The sequence below is a fragment of the Battus philenor genome, unplaced genomic scaffold, assembly GCF_028537555.1.
Source record: "Battus philenor isolate CCGP_79_NKW_IND1 unplaced genomic scaffold, ilBatPhil1.0.hap1 SCAF_19, whole genome shotgun sequence".
Taxonomy (NCBI): domain Eukaryota; kingdom Metazoa; phylum Arthropoda; class Insecta; order Lepidoptera; family Papilionidae; genus Battus; species Battus philenor.
This window is the reverse complement of record NW_027181681.1, coordinates 5,289,224-5,308,444: the sequence shown is the minus strand read 5'-3', so window position 1 is coordinate 5,308,444 and position 19,221 is coordinate 5,289,224. Positions and strand designations below refer to the sequence as shown.

The window sequence follows — 19,221 nt, the reverse complement described above, 5'->3', positions numbered from 1 at the left end:
AAAAATTTGTCTATGTGTATAGAAATAATGGTAAATAGAATAATTGTTGGCACAAATGATTAAGACAAGGTTCTTATAACTGCATCTAGGCTCAATAAAATTACAGTGCCCGGCGAAAACACATCGACCTTTGGAAAGAGACAATCGGTTAATTTCGGCTTCGTAGAGTGTTATCTCTGTCGCACGAAATACAACGACTGACAAAACGTCCCATAAATAGTCTGGGACAGAGATAGTGCTCTACGAAGCCAAAATTAGCCGATTGTCTCTTTCCAAAGTTCTATGTGCAATATTTATCGCCGGGTACTGTAGTATTCTTTGATAGGCAACTGTGTACGCGTATAATATACTCCACTATAATGCCTCTGATATTATGCAATAACTTTATAAAAGGTTCATCAAACAAAAAGTAAAAAATATCGTACTTTGACAAAAAGATTTTTTTTTAAATGTTAATAATGTTTGACAATGAATTGAGCTAACTAACGTAGGTTTTTCTCGCGTCGGGGATGCATGTGGAACTTTCGTAGCTTTAAATTGAAGGACGCCATTATAGGGTAGGACAAATTTTAATCAAATAGGAGCCCTATTTGATTAATTTGATTATTATTGATTACCTTATTGATACTCTACTCTTGATGACCATATGTGTTTACTATAATTGATTTCAAGCGAAAAATGAATTGGCTAAACAAATACTTAGCTACTTTTTTGACAAGTAATTAATACTTTTTTCTTCGTTGTATCAGCTGATTAATATACCTGAAGGGGGGGGGGATACACCATAATCGCTATGCCTAGCACACGCCACTGCCTATACTTTGGAACTTGTTTGTGAGCAGTGGCATTGCTATGTAATTCATGCACAAACTGTGAGTTATAACATTATATCCCGGTAATAGAACCCGCTATCAGTGAATCATCAATATTTAATCCACTGCTCATTACTTTATTTAATAAATACGTATGTTTTAATTTAACCTGCTTTTATAGTTTTGGAATTTTGTTTTTTATTTCAATTTGAGAGAGCATCAAATATTCAAAAATATGATTAATTATTCTGTATTAAGTCCTAAAGTGACTCACACTTTTAACACTGAGTTTGGGTCTTTGCAATCAACAGAGGTTCCGTGGGTTTAGATTCTCTTGCATTTGTAGAAAGGCGTAACTTACGATTTGTGGTTGTATGCATCTTATTATGTTAATTCTATTCCGCGGTATATTTTTTTGTAATCTTAATGATTTACTAGTTGCTTATTAATGATAGGTATACGCCCATATGATGTTATCGACGTTGGTATTCAAAATTCATTGTTAATTTTTTGTCACAATACTATTTACATATATATATAGAAATGCTAGCCATTCTCCGTCCGCTTCGTGTGACTCGCAGTGTCAGTAATACGTATAGTTTTATAAAACCCATTCTTGGTACTTTATATTTTGTTTACCTAAATCAGCTATAAATTGAAAATATGCATTTTTTTAATAAACGTCCCCACAACCCATTAGCACATAGTGTTTTCTAAAATATCTGCTTAACTAAGCTCTGTTTAACGACAAAATATTCTTACAAAAACTTAAGTCTCAAAGCCTTTCATAGATAACATGTTGAGTCAGTACATAGGTGGAAATCACATTCAGAGTGATTGGTTAAAGGTAGCAAAGCTTCATAAGAGTTAAAGTTCATTTATCAGTTTTACATCTATTTCTAACCATCCTGTATAAAGAGAGCGTTCTAAAATATGTTACATTTTTTATTTTTTTCTTTTTGAATGCGACAGGATTGTTAACGATAATTAATTTTGATGAATGGTGATCAGAATTTAATGCTTTTCTTACTATATTATCAAAAAGTTTTTTTACAATTTCCAAAAACATTGATTTTTGGAAAGACATACGTGCGCAATTTATTATTAATTATTTACGTAAACAATGCCTTTATAACTTTCATCCCTAGCAGGTTGGCCTCCCATATCGCGGTTGTAACGAGCATCACTCGCCTGGAGGGTCATCTCAATACCGCGTTGGGAGGATGGGTGTTACCCGCCCCCGCGTCCTCTGTTTACCCTCTCGACTTCACTTGGTACGTTTAATGTTGTCACATAATTGCCTTTTCTTACGTTCAGTGTGGTCCCGTAACGACAGTAGCTTGTTGATACGGTATAGCCGAGCAAACATGTTAAATAATGTGTTCAAAAACTTTCATAGATACTTTTATGTTTCTTTATTAATTTAAGGAGTTTATACCATTCCAATTTTCTCTAATATAGACAAATGTTCTCTATCCGTAATTTACTGTGACCACTTGTGTACGCCTTGAAAATAATTCCAGAAGAAATTTGAGGTAACTTGAACTAGGTTGAGCTCCTAAATAATTGCATCCTTCAACGTAAGGTTGGAGTCCAAACGCGGTCCAATTTGAGCGCACTATGGGCTCAGACTGTTTTTGTAGTCATCTTAGCAATATCTTTAATACAATATTAGAGTAATTCATTTCCACCCTTTATAAACACTAAAAAAGTTCTTCACTTAGTGATAGTATTATTTTAAAACTTTTTGTTTATTGAACTTTAACGAATATTTTACACGATTATTTAAAGACCCATGTAATCATGGGAGTGTATTGTTTTACTATAAACATACATACTTGGATTATAATTACAACAATATTGATTTATTACTCCTATAAAATCAGAATTACTTTAAAATGTAGTGCTTAAGAAAATACATTAGACACAGCTAATCTCATCTCGTAGAAGAATGCAATTTTAATTTCCGACAACGGGTGTTAAGTTTTTTTCCCTTAATACATACAAAATTAAATAAACATAAGTACAGAGAATTGTTACAAAATATGGTCGCGAACGCTCGCGGCATTATTCGACGAAACGTCGCTGAAGTACCGCGGCACGCCCTTTCCTGTCGCTGTGCGATGCTTCTCGCGCCAATTCCAATATTAATATTTGTTTAACTTTAAAATAGATTATTGTCTTTATTATTCTACTTTGCCTATTACGAAATAACCTTGATTTTTATCATCATTTCGTATACATAGGCTTCCACTATAGATTTCCAATACAACTGGTTGGAATGGGCCTGTAGCCGTCTTCCGATGACACTAACACCGTAATCTGTCTTTCTTATGAACAGATGTCCTACACTGCGCTTGCCGATCCGTGGTGCCCATTCATTTACACACCACTGCTTTGAATCGGAAAGCTGAACATATCATGATAAGACAAGATGTCTTGTGGGCTAGATGACCTAAAAGCTTGTCGACCCTGTTATCAATTTAAAAAACCACTTTTATAGGTGTGTCACTTTTTTTCAAATGAGTACGAGAGCATCAATTCTTGTCTTTTTTATTTATCATTTAAAAATTATTAAAATTTGATAATTTTATAAAGCTATTTAATTATTAATATATATATCTTTAATGCCATAAATGTTTTAAATAACACTATCTAACGCAAAGCCCCGTCTTTACGTTTGTACGAAGGCACTAAGAAATAAATAAATAAATTTCTCGATGAATACTGACATGCGATGCTGCTGTTAATAATAATATAAATTTGCAGCGCGTGAACTTTCAAACGCAAGAAGTTTTAATAGACATATTCTGTGAATTTTTTTATTGTTTTTTTCATAATAACTTTCTACAAAGTATTAGGATACTTATAAAATGGATTTACAAATTTGGCAAAGTTATTCTTAAGTGGCTTGACTAAAGGAATCGTTTATATGCATTTAGATAATGAGATATGTAAGTATTCCTAAATTATTATTTTTTGTTTGTGGACGGAAAATAAAATACCTGAATGCCACTGTTCCAGCATAAGTGTACTGATAAAATCTTTTCATTAAATTTGGCTTATCTTCAATTTTTAAGTAAACATTGTAAACCTTAGTTTTAAAATATTTTTTTTCGGTGAATTGTAATACGCTTTTACTTAAAGAAATGTATTTTGAATATTATCAAACTGATATTAGACTATTTGAGAATAACATCGAGAGACAAAGTAAGAGCTTTTAACTTAATGGATTTCACATGAGTATTACGTTGACTTCGTATTTGTCATCCGGTGGGACGGTGAGGATGTAATAAAAATGCAAATCCTGAAGCGACGGCCTCTTCGCTACCGGTTGGATTGTCAAATACCCGCCCCTGCTTTCTACTAAACAACTACCTGCATTATGCTCGCTATCTAGAAGGTTTATGTCAATCCTGTAAAATAGTAGTATGTACGGCTCCACCCGAGGCTCTCCCGGGGGCTCCTTCGCTTCGGTACTTTAAAAGAGGTCTTACGTTAGGCACCATCTGCGTTCTGTTATCTCACACCCGCGAAATCTGCAAATGTCATTTGGTCAGCAGTGATAGTTTAGTTCAAACAAATAGGCGAATTATACTCTGTAGAATATTTATTTTGTTTGTTATCTGTCTTAATGTAAATGACGCTAGTTCAACCGTTATCTTATTCACATTAAAACTTATAAAATGTATAAAATTGCAATTTTGTCCGAGAGAAAGAAAAATGTTTCTTTTTTTTTACAAAAAGATGTTACGTTTTTATATTCAAAATAGAAAATTTATGAACACTTGATTCAACTATGATTAACGTGGATACAACATATATTTAGAGAATTATTTTGATCGTTATGTAATAAATAAATAAAGATTTTTTTATTCATTGTAATCTTGTATAAATTTTAAGAATGAGTTTCGTTCGTTGTTAAAATTTTGGATATTAATGAGTTTTTCTTCACGTGTACGTGTTAATTTTTTACATCCAAAATTGATGCAGAAAAAAAATAAGTCGAGTTTCATTTAAATAAGGTTAAAAGCGAGCGTTTATTATTTTTTATTAATTATCATCATTCGTCTGTCGTATTCAAAAGCTACTTGGTTTACCTGTAAAGTATACTAAGTGATATTGTGTTGTTCTAAAGATTGAATGTTGACGAGCGACCGTGTGTGGTCCGTTGACCGAATGCTTCAATATTAAAAAGCCATAACTTGTTCTTTGTGCTGAATTTTAAACCTTAAGCAAGTATGCTTAAGATTTATATTGAAGTACTGAAAATGTAGATGCTGGAGTGGATAGTTTAAATAAGCCGAAGTTGATTTTTTAATAGGCAATAGCGAAAGTGTTAATGTGGTCTTGTTTATTTTAGGGTTATATGTCTGACGAATTGCTAGTGAAGACGCATTCTTTTAACCACGACTTGGATTATAGCGAATCTTTATATTTTTTCCACTAATTCTGGGGAAAGATGTGTAAACAGATGAATTTTAAGTTTTAAAAACCTTTAAAAGTTTCTCAATTGTTATGTTCGCAAATTTCAACATCATAATTTCTATCCTTTTTTATAATTAAAAATTTTCAAAACTTAATGTTCTATTTAAAATCGTGCACAGAATAATAGATCAACGCTATATAACCTTAGAGACAAACTCGGGCATTCGTTATTAAATAATTTAACGAATTAACGAACTTTTTTACTCCTAGTACACTATTTTATTTATCTTTTTTTTAGATTCCTTGCTAGCACAAATATAAACAATTTATCTTCTATTAAACAAAGTAACTCATATTTATAACAAAAAAAAATAACGTACAATTCTTCATTAATAATTATTTTGCATTGAAGATATTTCAAATTTTAAAACGATATTTATTTATATTCTTATTATACAAAATTTAAATATGCCAACTAATGAGAACTGATACTAGAAGTTAAAATAGGGTGGGTATAAAAATGGTTTATATTTAATAGATGTGTTTTCGAATAAAACTTCTATTACCCCCAAAACTTTCTAACCTTAAAAAAAATTATCTTATTGCCATTGTCAAAGAATATCACATGCTTATCATCGTCACCATGTCAGCCAATAGAAGCCTACTCCTAGGCCTATTCCTTCCCAAAGATCGCAACGACAGCCGGCCTTGCGCTACCAGCGACTTCTTGGTACCATAACTATGTCGTCGGTCTACATAACGGAGGTTATATATAACTTCATGTTATACTCCTTATATATAAATATATTCATTAGTTCACCGGAAGATATCTCTTTGCGGCTATCATTTGATGCTACTATAAAAATCATGCCGCATTTAGCAAGGGTTTATGCGCATTATTATGAATTGCAAATGGATATTCAACCATCACGCCAGACGGTGCGTGGGAGATCCATTGTGTGACCTAAAATACTGATGCATTTGCAGCGACGTTGCAACCAGACGTCTAATTAGTCCAATTTTTATTAGGTGAATTTCGTGCGCAATACACTTCAAAATGTTGCAGGAAAATTTAACGTTTTTAATTAAAAATGAATGTCTAAATACCCGTATGTGTGGAAAATGTCACCTTGTGTCACGTTAAAACAGTTTAATTTTAATGGTACATCCTATTCAATAAATGTTTTCACAGATAATAAATAACATATTATCATTATGTATATTAAAAAGCATAAAAATTCGGATTATTAAATGTTGTAATTAATTAATCTTTATTGTATATCTCTGTACACTTTTTATTGCCACAAGTCATTGGTCTAATTTCTGTTACGTGCTTTAAAGTTTGTTTTATTTTACTATAATAATATGATTTATCTATAATTTTGCAATTATAAATTTAATAAGCTATAAACAAAAATCAGGGCATAACTTTAAATATACTGGTATTTATAAAGCATTATGGTATACCCAATGCATGTGTATAGACAAGTAATTACAATAGATTATTAATAGTTCTTCTGGCTTAATAACTAAATAAAACAAAAACGTACCACTCAGGGCTATCATGTACCTTTAATACATTGACTGGCGGCCATTAATAAGCTAATGACAGATCAGTTTGACAGCTAGTTATCGCGCCATCTAGCGAGAACAGTTTAATATCGAACACGTTTCTCTGCGTCAAAACATAGCGATGGGCACTCGCTTACACTTTTTGATTTAGTACCCCTTGCTTTGAGAACTGCATTGATTTATCAATTATTTTAGGAATGCCAGCGTGGTATTTTTAAAGCACGATCTTACTTTCATGTCATTCTATTTGAAATTAATCATTAATAACAACGTTATTTTGTATTATCTGATTGGGGCGAGCAATAAATTCATCAGTACGTACATATTAATAAAGTGTTCGAGTGAGATTATTTATAAATGTTAATTTTGTTACATCGGTAGAAAGTAATCAGGAACAAGGTCTTATTTCGCAATCAGGCGAAGTTGCGATTATCAAATATTTGTTAAAAATTAGATAGATAGATTAATAAGATCTATTAGAAGTTCCAATTTTAAATAAATGAATTTATCACTTATCTCTTAAATTTAAGTAATAATCAGAAAGTTTGTATCATAAATTTTTGACTAAAAACAAAATGTGTATTTCGGAGAAAGTAATATCTGTTACATATGTTCACAAAATATGAGAGAGAGTTAAAGCTAAACCAACAACTCTTAAAACGATATTAGGAGGTTGGGATTAATAAGACGCAAATGCGTGTGGTTTTGTCAAGTATTGTTTGTAAATCGGATGCGCCCGCGCAGCAGGGTGCGGTCGCATAATCGAAACAACACGAAAGTGTGATCAATTGTTGATGAAGTGTTATTTAAAAAGATTGTTAGAAAAAAATATTAATTTCCAAAAAGTACACGTCATTTACGATATTCTTTATTTTAAAATTTCGAAGACTACGAGTTTGTTTTTTGTTAAATGAAGTTTTTTTTTCTTCTACGATTATGTCCACCATACGATTCTGTCGATCACGAATAACCGTTCTTAGTAGAAATCTATGGGCTAGACTTATGTCCAGTAGTGGACGTTCTACGGCGAGATGATAAAATAAAGTTTCACTAAATAAACCATCAAGGTGAAGGTGTGTACATACATATGGTAGTTGGTAATAACTTAAAATATGGTATAACTATTAATGTAATAAATATTACAGGTTCCATCATGTATAAAAATAGGATTAAAATCCCTATTAAGAATAACTCTCGTAAAATTCGCACGTAGAATATGGTAAATATCGAGTATATAATTTTATTTGATAAAGTTATATTATTACTCAAATATTATTTGTATATATGTATTTCTTTGTAAAATCGGCACGAGCTTAACGGTTGATCTGTTCCCTTTTATAATAAAACATAATGTAAAAGAGGAGCATTCAATCGAAAGCATCAACGTTTCCGATGTTGAATTGTTCCATACAGTATCAGGTCACAATGTCGCTTGACAGATCGGGCGCATTCGATTAGGCACTATTCCTTAATATTTCAAACAGGTCTATGTTGATTTGTTTTATTTAAATCGACATGACGTTATTTGAACGCTATCGGAAAGGGTTCTTATTGATTTTTGAATGTTTGTTTTGATGGGCGAGACTTTTGGAACGTTCTCGAAAAAAAAGAGACTCATGTTTTTTGTTGTTCCTGTGAGTCCTTTGTAAATGTATGGATTTTTGGAAACTAGGAGAAAAATTGTAAACAAGCAATAATGATTTTGGATATCGCGCTTATTAAAATAATTGTTTATCAGCATAATTTAAATTTACTTCTATGTTTTGAATAACGTGTTTGTTATTTTACCGGTTTTTCAATAACAAGATAGTTCTCACTTTCCGATTTAAATTGTTTTCGATACTTACAATTCTTTTTACCATTGGTTCAGTAATGTTGCACATATTCATAAGTCAGTGGAAATAAATCTTGTGAATATTTTTACCTGCATTATCAATTGAAATAAAAAATGTAGAAACATTGTAGAAATAGTACCTTTCCATTTTTATATACAGGGTGAATGGTTATAGTTAAAAACTTTAAAGGGGTAAATGTAAAAGCAAAAATGTTTTAAGCTTTCTCACCTATTTTCATTACTAAAACTCTATTGAAATGTTGCAGGCCAATTATTTATGGCAGGTCTAAGACTGCAGGTGCAGCTAATAAACAGTAATTAATTTTATAGATAATATATAATAATCAGAATTTTGTAAACGCTTTTATTAATATATTAACATTACATTATTTATTATTTTTGAAACTATAGATTTTTGTATGGGGTGTACCATTCATTAACTGACGGTAAATGAGCTATGCGGTCATCCCTTTAAAGATTTTATACCTATAACAAATGAACGTATATAATAACTATATTATTGTTATACACGCCAAGGAATTGAAGTCGGAGTTCCGATCGCTATATTGTATCTGTGGGGTATCGACATTAAATTAATGACGAACGATATGTGACATCGCGCGCCCCGCCGCCCGGTTTCACGGGCATTTTGATTGATAACTGGATCGATCCTCCACGGATATACTTCTTGATTTATGTGAGCGTGTAATTGAATGTACTACCGTACTGTTAAAAATGTTTGCCACGATAAGTTTCGTATGTCTTATAAAAATATTTTATTCCGATTTATTTTTCATTTATATACATACATAAAAAAATCCACCAGTGTTTTGATTGACTCATCACAATGTATCTGGAACCAAAAGTATTTAAGATTTGAAATTTGGTAGAATTATTTCTTTCGCCAAGTAGACATCAGCTAAGAAAGCATTTTACGAAATTCTACCCGCGACGTTTAGATAGTTAGGGTTGACGGAAGTTCTGTTTAAAATATATTTTTAATTATAGTTCTTATAGGTATAAAATTAGCCAGAATTATTATTTTTTTGGGATATTAATAATTACCTGTAATGGATTTTATGAAATTCTACCCACAGACGCGGATATATAAGGATATGTAAGAGATAAATTTGGTAAGAATATTTTTGCCGATTGGAACATCGACTCGGAAAAAGACAGCAGAGTCTAACAAAATGCCTCCCGCAAGTTAAGAGTGTTCATTAAGTTCGCAAAGCGAGTGGGGAACTGTTAGACCTATAAGGGTATTGCAGTCACTTTGTTATTTCTAAAATTAAGCGTATTTTGATTATACGAAGTCTATATGGACAGCTATTTCGTTAATAAATAACAAAGTATTGTTGTATAATTGCAAAAGGAGCACGTGTTGCAGCAATAGGTGAAGATAGAGGTATAATTGTGGCTACAAAGTCTAGGCCCGTTTCGTTTGACCTATCTGCGGTCGGCGCGTTAGTTTCCTGCTTGTCTTTTACGGCGGCCACAAGCCTTCGGTAATTAAACGCGGTCGAGAGTCCGTTTAACGATACGGTTTACAATCGACACTCGGCCATTGTCTCCGTGCGTTACGGAATCGCAACAATGTAAACACACAATGTACACGATGCAGAATCGATCAATAATATCATATTTATTCACTTATACTAAATCCTATTGCACTGGATTTTTCCATGCTCTCTTCACTTTGAATCATTTATCTCTTAGGTTCATTGTCAAGAAGCCCATTTTACTTAAATTAAAATGAAATTGTATATAATTCGTCTTTTATAATTCTGTCCTTCAACTAGAAGCAAACGATCTATATACCGCACTGTGGTTGCTCCCTTTGACTAGAATCGACTAAGATAGGCACGGAACAGCGTTTAAATAGGATATTTCTTTATAAACGTGAAAGCTACAAGCTATTTGTAACTTTTTGCTATCAATTAATGTATGGTTTGCACTTTACGAAACTTTTTGGATTCATTAATAAAAAAATATAATAATTACAACATCATAGTTTCATATCATATTTAATTATAGTCTATTCTTTGTTTCTGCAGATTTTTTACAGCTAAAAATTATTAGCTGTTGCATTACAATAAAAATTTATTAATTCGTCAGCAGTCAGCAAAAAGTTTCGAAGCTTTTTGTTGACAAATTAAGGATATATTCCCCCTTTAAATTGAATAATATGTATAACAACTATAATAATACGTATAATCACTACCCTGGATTTGTATGTATTTGTGTATTTAAGTTTTAAGATTCATTGGTGACCCAATTAACAAAAAAAATAGTAGGTAATTATAAATTATCGATGTATTTAAATTCACTGCGAAGTCGTCGACACCTCTATGTACGTGCGGTTATGTCTGGACTGCCGGTGCTTACATAGTTGACGCTTTCCACAAAGGAAATGACATAAGTCGGCCATCTTTTGTATAAACATACAAAACGTCGTCCGTTGGCGCGTGGAATGATAAAGATTTGCAACATCTATCCGCATATCTGTACAAGCTATTTTATAGTATGTTTTGTGATTGTAATAAAAAAATCACTAGTAGTAATTAAAAATTATAAGATGTTTATATTTTTGATAAAAATATCTTTTTCTGCTTATAACCTGAAAGAACATATTCTGCTAACATACTAAACACGACTCAGTTTATTATTCCATAAAATATAAAATGTTATTATAGTCGATCGTTGTTGAATAAAGCCTAAATTAAAATTAATTCTACAGTAAATGTTATAAAGTTTCTTTGTCAAAAGTACGAAATAAATTTAAAATTTAAGCATAATTCTGATAAAACGTGAACTTTTCCTTTTACCGTGAGTCAAGTTAAATAAGAGTGTATCACAAAGGCTTTTTATCCAATGATGGATATTTACAGTTTTAAGGCAAGACTGAATAATGTCAATACAAATGAGTCTCGCGGCGTGAACGACAAATTTATGCAATGACTCGGATGAGGTCGCAGTTGGTTTTATTTTCGATGTATTTTAACAACAACTAAAATTGGTAATAAATAAAAATAAGTGTATACATCATCATCATATTTGCAAGGCATCAGCCCAAGGATCGTCATGATGACTGGTGTTACGTTGCTTGCATCCAGCGACTTCTCGTGACCCATCGAGAGCATTACGCTATATCAACCGAATAATCCGGAGTAACAAACTAGAACTTTTTCTGACGATTCTACGAAAAGTCGTTTAACGTTAAGGCGCGCCTTTCAAAGTAATAAAACGATTGATTATTACTTATTTGTGTGGAAAGCGGAAGGATAGGACCAGTGAAATGGCTTCGAGGTGTGTGCAGTGCAGCACGAGCCGAGTCCGTCGGCGTCGCTCGTGAGAAATGTCAATATTTGAACCAGTTCGTCTTGCGACGTATTGAAATTGTCGCATCGATTTCGATAATTTTTGATCTTCGATATTATTATGGCGATTTCAAATTGTTTTTGAGTGCTGTTAGCCTTGCTGGTTTTATAGTGTCGTTGAACTCTAATCGGATTCGAAATCCGCGAGCTAATAAATTTTAAAACAACTTGCATCAGATGGGACGACTAGCGCAATGTATTGACTAAATTATATTTTCTCGATTTACGTGGTAAGGGGATACTGTTCTAATGGACATAAAAAGAAAACTTATTAATTACCTAACGAAGTTTCCTTGTCTTTTGTAATATTCGTAAACAACGATTTCGGTTTTTCTATCGAAATTTATGTGAAACTCATCTTAATTTGCGCTTTCCACGCGTAAATAAATACACATAAAGGCGTATTGACGGTGTGGAATCTGGCGCGCGTCAATCAAAACGGCGCACGAAACCCAGCGATTTGTCACTACGCCATTTTGACTCATTCACAATAAAGGCCGCCATATTGGTGACCATAATTAACAGATAGACATCTCCGACAGTCCGCTTTCTAGTTTTGTTTTTGGAAAAATTATCATCACAATAAGCGACGCGATCTCTTTTTACTCACCGCTGTTGCGGTATTTTGAATAACATTAGACGGTGAACAGCTTCAAATTTAACACGATACGCTCGTGAGGGACATCATTAGAAATTAGCTGAACGAATGTCTACATTAAGTCTTGAATAACTAATTATTTATACAATCGGTTTAATATAGTTTCTGCACTATATTCACAATAAAACGATACGTTACACTTACAATATACTTATTATAAAAATTGATATAAATATGAACTGCATGTAAAAGTTGGAAGTTATAAATGCACGGTGCAAATGAATGGTATGCGTGCGTCGCGACACCTCGTCATCCTCAATAGGTCAGGTTGTTTACCTCTCCTTATCACCTTTTGTTTTGCTCAAACACCTGACTTATTTCAAAGCGTTACTTCTCTCATCAGATTTATGCCTATTACGTCGACATTTCTTACAATCATCGATAATTTGATATTTACAACATTCATTTTAATTTATGGAAAATATAACAAATTGTGTTTTTGCTATAGTTTACTTAAAATGTAAACATTTCTGTGTATGTGTATATATATCGATGCATAAATAGGAGCATCTTTGCACTTTAGTGATACTAGCTGGCGGCCCGCCCACTTTGGACCCGATTTTAATTATTATTTAATTTGTCGCGAGTTCTTTGTGACGATCATAAGTAATTCGGGAGAACATATCGTCTTGATAAACCTACTCAAAGTTTTAAGACATTATTGGTAGTATTGTTAAAAAAAAATGTAAAGCAAAAATAAGAAAATAAATGAAAATCCGAAGGTATGTTAGTTGCATCGAAGATAGGTTAACGATAATTTACATTGGGATACGGGAATGCTATTGGAATGGTTTACAATAAAAGCATCGGAGGTCGATCGGCGATACAGGTCCTTGTGTCCACATTAGCATCTCGACGCAGGAGTGTGTGCAAACAGCGAGGGTCATCTGATGAAATGTTCAAAGGCTTTTAGTTCCCGAGAATTATTAAATGAAGCCCCAGGATCGTAATGTAAACACGGTGTGTTTGTAGAGCCAAGAACCTGTTGCTTTGTGGACGTCTCGATGCGTGCTTCGGGTTATTGGCGGTTGTTTCACATCCGCTAATGTGGATGTCGGCTCGGTAATGGCAACATTGTGACGCGCCGGCTCGCCGACTGCGCCCGGGCCTCCTCGCCTTTGTTCGACTTCGCTTCGCGTTTGCATGACGACCGCTTTAGGACCTCGCTAATAAAATGATATCGCTGGATGTAAATATTAATAGCAATTCAGCGAAATGCAATTGATCATCGCTAGCGCCGAGACGGATATGTGTAAATGAACGTCCGTTTATGTTGATTCTCGCGCGTCGTACGAGTGCAATCGATTCCCTTGAACGCTGTGCAAACACGGTCGATTTCCCTTCGTCGAAGGTGCGTTGCACAAATGAGTGTCGCAATAAACTCGTGAATGCAGCCAGATACGTTGTGTTGATATCTAGTCAAACACGTAGGACGGTCTAGGCAAACAAGCAGGTAGCAGGCTCCCGGGTGCTAACTCTGCTAATGTGTGGACAAAGCCCGTCGTGACGGGGCCCGCTAATAAACGTTCCAGGGAGCGAACATTCGCGGCGCCTTGCAATACGCGCCATATTCGAATATAATACATCCCTTTATAATATATGTAAAAATACGGCATATATTATTTAATTCAATTATTAAAATAACTTTAAGAAATATTAACACTTTGTGGCCCAACACTAAATGCGAAACTATACTTTCGTCCGGGGCTAAAACAACGCAGTATTTTTGGCCTACTCCTTTTTTGGTGTACATCAATGATATGCCTAAAGCCATAAAACATCGAATAGTTTTATTTTCTGACTATAGCACTATATTTAAAAATTGTAATATCCATACTTTGAAACATGATTTAAATAAATTTCTAGGAACGATAAAAGAATGGCTTAAAAGTTGTAATCTATAATTAATTTACAAAAAAAAGTTTTTATGAAATTTTTTCATCAACGAAATAATAATGTCGTACACATAATTGTTACATATAATGACGAAGTTATAACTGAAACTAAGGTGACTAAATATTTAGGACTCCATCTTGAATTCGATATGACTTGAAAGCAAAATATATCTATAATAAATTGGGCCAATTCTCATAAGCGTTGTATTTATTACGAAATTCAGATCACATCTCAACACTTTTAACGGTCTATCAAGGGCCTATCCACGTTACGATATTGCATAATGTTTTAGGGCAATTGTACATATAATATAAAACTAACATATTTATAACTCAAAAAAGGTGCATCAGAGCAATTTGTAATTTCAAACCAACTTTCAACTGTATGCCAATTTCCGAAACTTAAGGTTTCTTTCCCATCATTGTACATCTATGAGACTGCTGTATTCACGTTGGCTAATATCACAATATTTGACATGAGTTTCAAGAAATAAATAATTAGATTTGTTTCGATCAAAAAATTGACTATAATAGCATAATAATTTAAGCGTACATCATCTCTTTTCAAATTTAAGTTTCTTGATTTATTTTACCTGAACTTTTTAAAAATACCAAACATTGAATCTTTATACAACACGAGTACACAAATTTAAATTACGATGTATGTATGTCTCCTACAGTGCTTTTTTATATTTATTATTTACAATAATATATATTTTATTTATTTAGTCTTTTTACACATATCATTATGGCAGACTTAATGTCGTATTGTAGTTCAATAATTTTAATTATCTGTTAAGGTAAGTGAATAGAAATAATGTCTGCAAAACAATTAAAATATATCACATTTTGTTTAGCTTTATATTTACAATGGTACTTATTTTTTTTAGTTTAGGTAAGTAAAAAGAATTAATATCATTCAATTTATAGAAGTAATATCATTACAATTCATGACAGTAAGAATTTAATATTATAAAGAAGATAAAGATAAACGTGCCTGGAATTAGCATAAATCTGATTTTCACGTAACAAATAGAAGATTTATAACAGGAAAAATTTGCATAATTTGCATTAAAAGAATAACTATTGAGTTTCTTGCCAAGTTCTTCTCAATAAAAGCAACATGCGGAACTTAGCAGTAGCTCAACACAACAATAAATATTTATTTAATTTATTGTTTTAATACATGCTAATAAAACTATTAATTATTTTCACGTATTCTTTTAGAATTTAAGGTGTCAGCAATATAAATAATTAATGAATGATCAAAGCCGGGCGATGGGACTGTTAACGATATGTAGTTAACACGTCGCGATGGTCCGGCGTCGTCGCGATATCTCCGTCGGTATTAACATCATGATGTCCAATATTTTATTACCGCTCGTATTTGCCTTGCGCACACGCTCACAAGGTACGCGACATCTTTCATTACAAGTTTCTATTTGATTTAGCTCCATAAAATATGCTAGCGGACATGTGATTATGATTTCTATCACAAATATTACAATGTATCGAGATCTGTTTTCACCGAATGCTCTTGTCGCATCACACCCTATTTTCAATGGCACATTATAATACATGTTGTATTGCGTCACGACATTTTTAACTTATATTACGCCATTATAGTATTTCGACAACCGGAGTTTTTAAAAGAGTGTAAATTTAACGTAATGCTGTTTGAGACAATATTTACAAACCTCGGGTGTAGTGGTATCCCGGATTTGATTTGGTTCGGTGGAAATCTTTGTATCTAGAGCAATTAAAACTTATTTATAAAAGATTCATGTTTTCGACATGCTAAATCAATTGCCGGGTACTATTATTACTTTTAAGATATCATTTCCACAACTGTGGGCCGTGGCGTGTGTTTATTATTTTAAATATGTAACTGAAAATTTTATTGAACATGACATGGTGTGTCACAAATGTTCTTACAGAATTTTCCAGAGGTAAAATGTTTACATTTAATTTGTTATGTATCTATATATCGTTATGCATCGATTATTTTGTACCGTCGTTATCGTGTGATATAATGTGTTGTTTATTAATTTAAATCGCCATGTATAGATTTTAATGATCATGTGTAGATTGATTCGATTCGACGTGTATCGATATGAGTAGTCGTATGCCGATCTATCGTCATGTACCGGTGTATCGGAAATTCGATTGTAATAGCGATACGTAAAGGCGTTAATCAATAGTGTGTCCCATTCTATATCGCGTTCGGATACTTCTGAGAATCTGTTCAAACAGGGACCGGCCCTGTTTGTCCAATGCATAAGCGAGCCGGTACTTTAATGGTTCCGATACCCAAAATTTTACTTTCATGAATCGAACGATTTAAAATGTAACATCGGTAAAATTGGGATAACTTTTAAATTGATTCTTTAATACGTTCAGATTTTTTTATACCACTCGCTGCCTCGATAGACTTCCTACTGCCGAAAGACAATAACTTCTTGCGTAACCAAAATCTGCAGGGACAGATAGTAAACAATAATTAAATTTATTTTGTAATAGTCAAATTTTGAAAACACTTATTCTTACTATATAAATATTATGTTATTTATTATTTCCGAAACTATTGATTTTAGTATAGGGTGTTTTGCTATACATTAATTTATGGCATTATTTTTTAATTAATTATCCATTAATTTTTAATAAACCCGTATGTACATTACAAAAAAGTTCATCATCAATTCTATGTAATATGTAATTAAAGTAGATCGATTGAAAAAAGAGGTGTAGTTGTATAGCTTTTTTATAGCTCTCAAGTCTCTTTTGTCAGAAGTATTTTTTACAAGGACATGACGCTCATATGACGTATTACCAATGTCATACATTTTTTTACTGAATCATCATTGTAATACATTTCCTGTCTGTATGATCAATGTGATGTATTTCTTTTGCAAGAAATTACATTTATGATGTAATCAATATGGGATACTCTTGCGCTACAGAGTCTTCAAAAGGGTTATTGACTGTTACCCGATAAAACCACGGTTTATCTTCTACGCGTATTGTCTTCGGGCATGCGTTTACACGCGAAGTTTTAGTGGTCCTACGTTTTTTGTATATTTGATAGATACTATGTATCAAAATGAAGTCCTCTAAATTGACATCCCTCAACTGGAAACATAAACTTTTTAATACAAAGTGCCCTAATATGAGAAGATCCCATTACAAACTCAAGCCAAGCTCAATCCAATATATTGGTAGTTGGCCCTTTGGTAAACACTTGGTAGACGCTGGATGCAGGTGAATTCTAACCAGTCCCATTGCAAATTTGACTGTAATAAACGATGAAGGCTCCCGTCTTCAATGTCCACAAACTTGACGTCCTTTTTAGTAAGCATTTACGATTGCATAAGATATTATAGTCATTCAAGAGTTGAAATTTTGTTGTATCATTTTATATAAATTATTTTAAGCATCCTAATCAAATTAAGTTTAAGTCAGGAAATCGCTCTGATGCGGATACTGCAAAACCAATCCTAGTGGATTTTTTTTTGGAGGAGGCTTTTGCCTTTGCAGTGGGCGTCTATGGGCTGCAAAATGATGATGACGATTATTAAATGGTGACTCCGTGCAGTTCGGTTGTGTTGACCCGTTGACCCGGCCGTTATGACCAGTCTTTTCGTTTCACTAAATAACTAACAGTTATTATTTTATTATTAAATCACGCGTGAATTTCACAACGCGCTGGTTTCTTGGATTCTGTTTGTTTGCGCATTAGCGTGGGCGCGGGCGATGTCTGCTCAGTGAGGGACTTGTACCACTTTTGATGTACCTCGAGATAACTAAATATATATAATAACTTTTGCACTCATGTTAAGGTTTTAATTCCAGCTCGTTCTAGTAATTCGATTCGATTTTGAATAGTTAGTTTTTGCAAATCAAAGGTATTGTTTTTTGGAATTGTCTCGAATATGCTGCTGATAATTCTCTCTGCTTTTAGTCTTATTCTCTGTCGATTCACTTTTTCTATTGGACTAGTTAGGACATAGGTTAAGACATAGACTCATTTAAAATGACTTATTTAACGTCAACATAAAACAATAATTCTCTTGGCAACTAACTATAAGAATCTCTAGCTGTTTTCCGGTTGTCGACTTAGATCAGCTTGGATGGATTGATTTACCTTGAGACTTGTGGATTTTAAGCTATTTTTTACTTTCTCAATATACCAAATATTGTTACTTGCACTTCAAATTTTCTCATGAAGTCATTTTATCAATACAAAGGATATTCGGTTAAAATAACTAATAAAAAACCTTAAATAAAATTCAGTAGCAACAAAGTCAAGTCATGAGAAAGTAATTTTTGGTATAATCTGAGACAATATAATACAAAGGAGGGTTCTGTACATTTAAATTCGTATAACATTTATTAATAATTATCATTATTAATTACAACTTGAGGAATTGAATTTGTGAATTTCGGAAAAAAGTCCAGCTTTGAGCTCGTTTGTCAATCATTTCTCATAAAAAAAATTTACTTAATTCGCATGTTCTTTCCGCGGGCCCCTGCGACGGCGGAATCGGTCGAAGCTTGCGTGTCGCCGACGCCGGAACGTTTATCCGAACGAAACATTTCACCGATAATAACTCCACAATATAATAATGCGAATAATAAATAAAAA

General features: G+C 32.9%; 1 protein-coding gene across 4 annotated transcripts in view; it reads left to right on the top strand.

Moving 5' to 3' along the window:
- Positions 1 to 19,221, top strand: part of retn (retained) — a 154,714-nt gene that overhangs the window by 30,932 nt on the left and 104,561 nt on the right. For 2 of the 4 annotated variants that reach the window (XM_068764300.1, XM_068764298.1), the window contains exon 2: positions 1,961 to 2,086. The exons of 1 other annotated variant lie outside the window; for it this stretch is intronic. In XM_068764300.1, the coding sequence (XP_068620401.1) occupies positions 1,961 to 2,086 (126 nt within the window). The remainder of the gene's footprint in view (positions 1 to 1,960; positions 2,087 to 19,221) is intronic. One more of the 4 variants, XM_068764299.1, reaches the window with a different exon arrangement.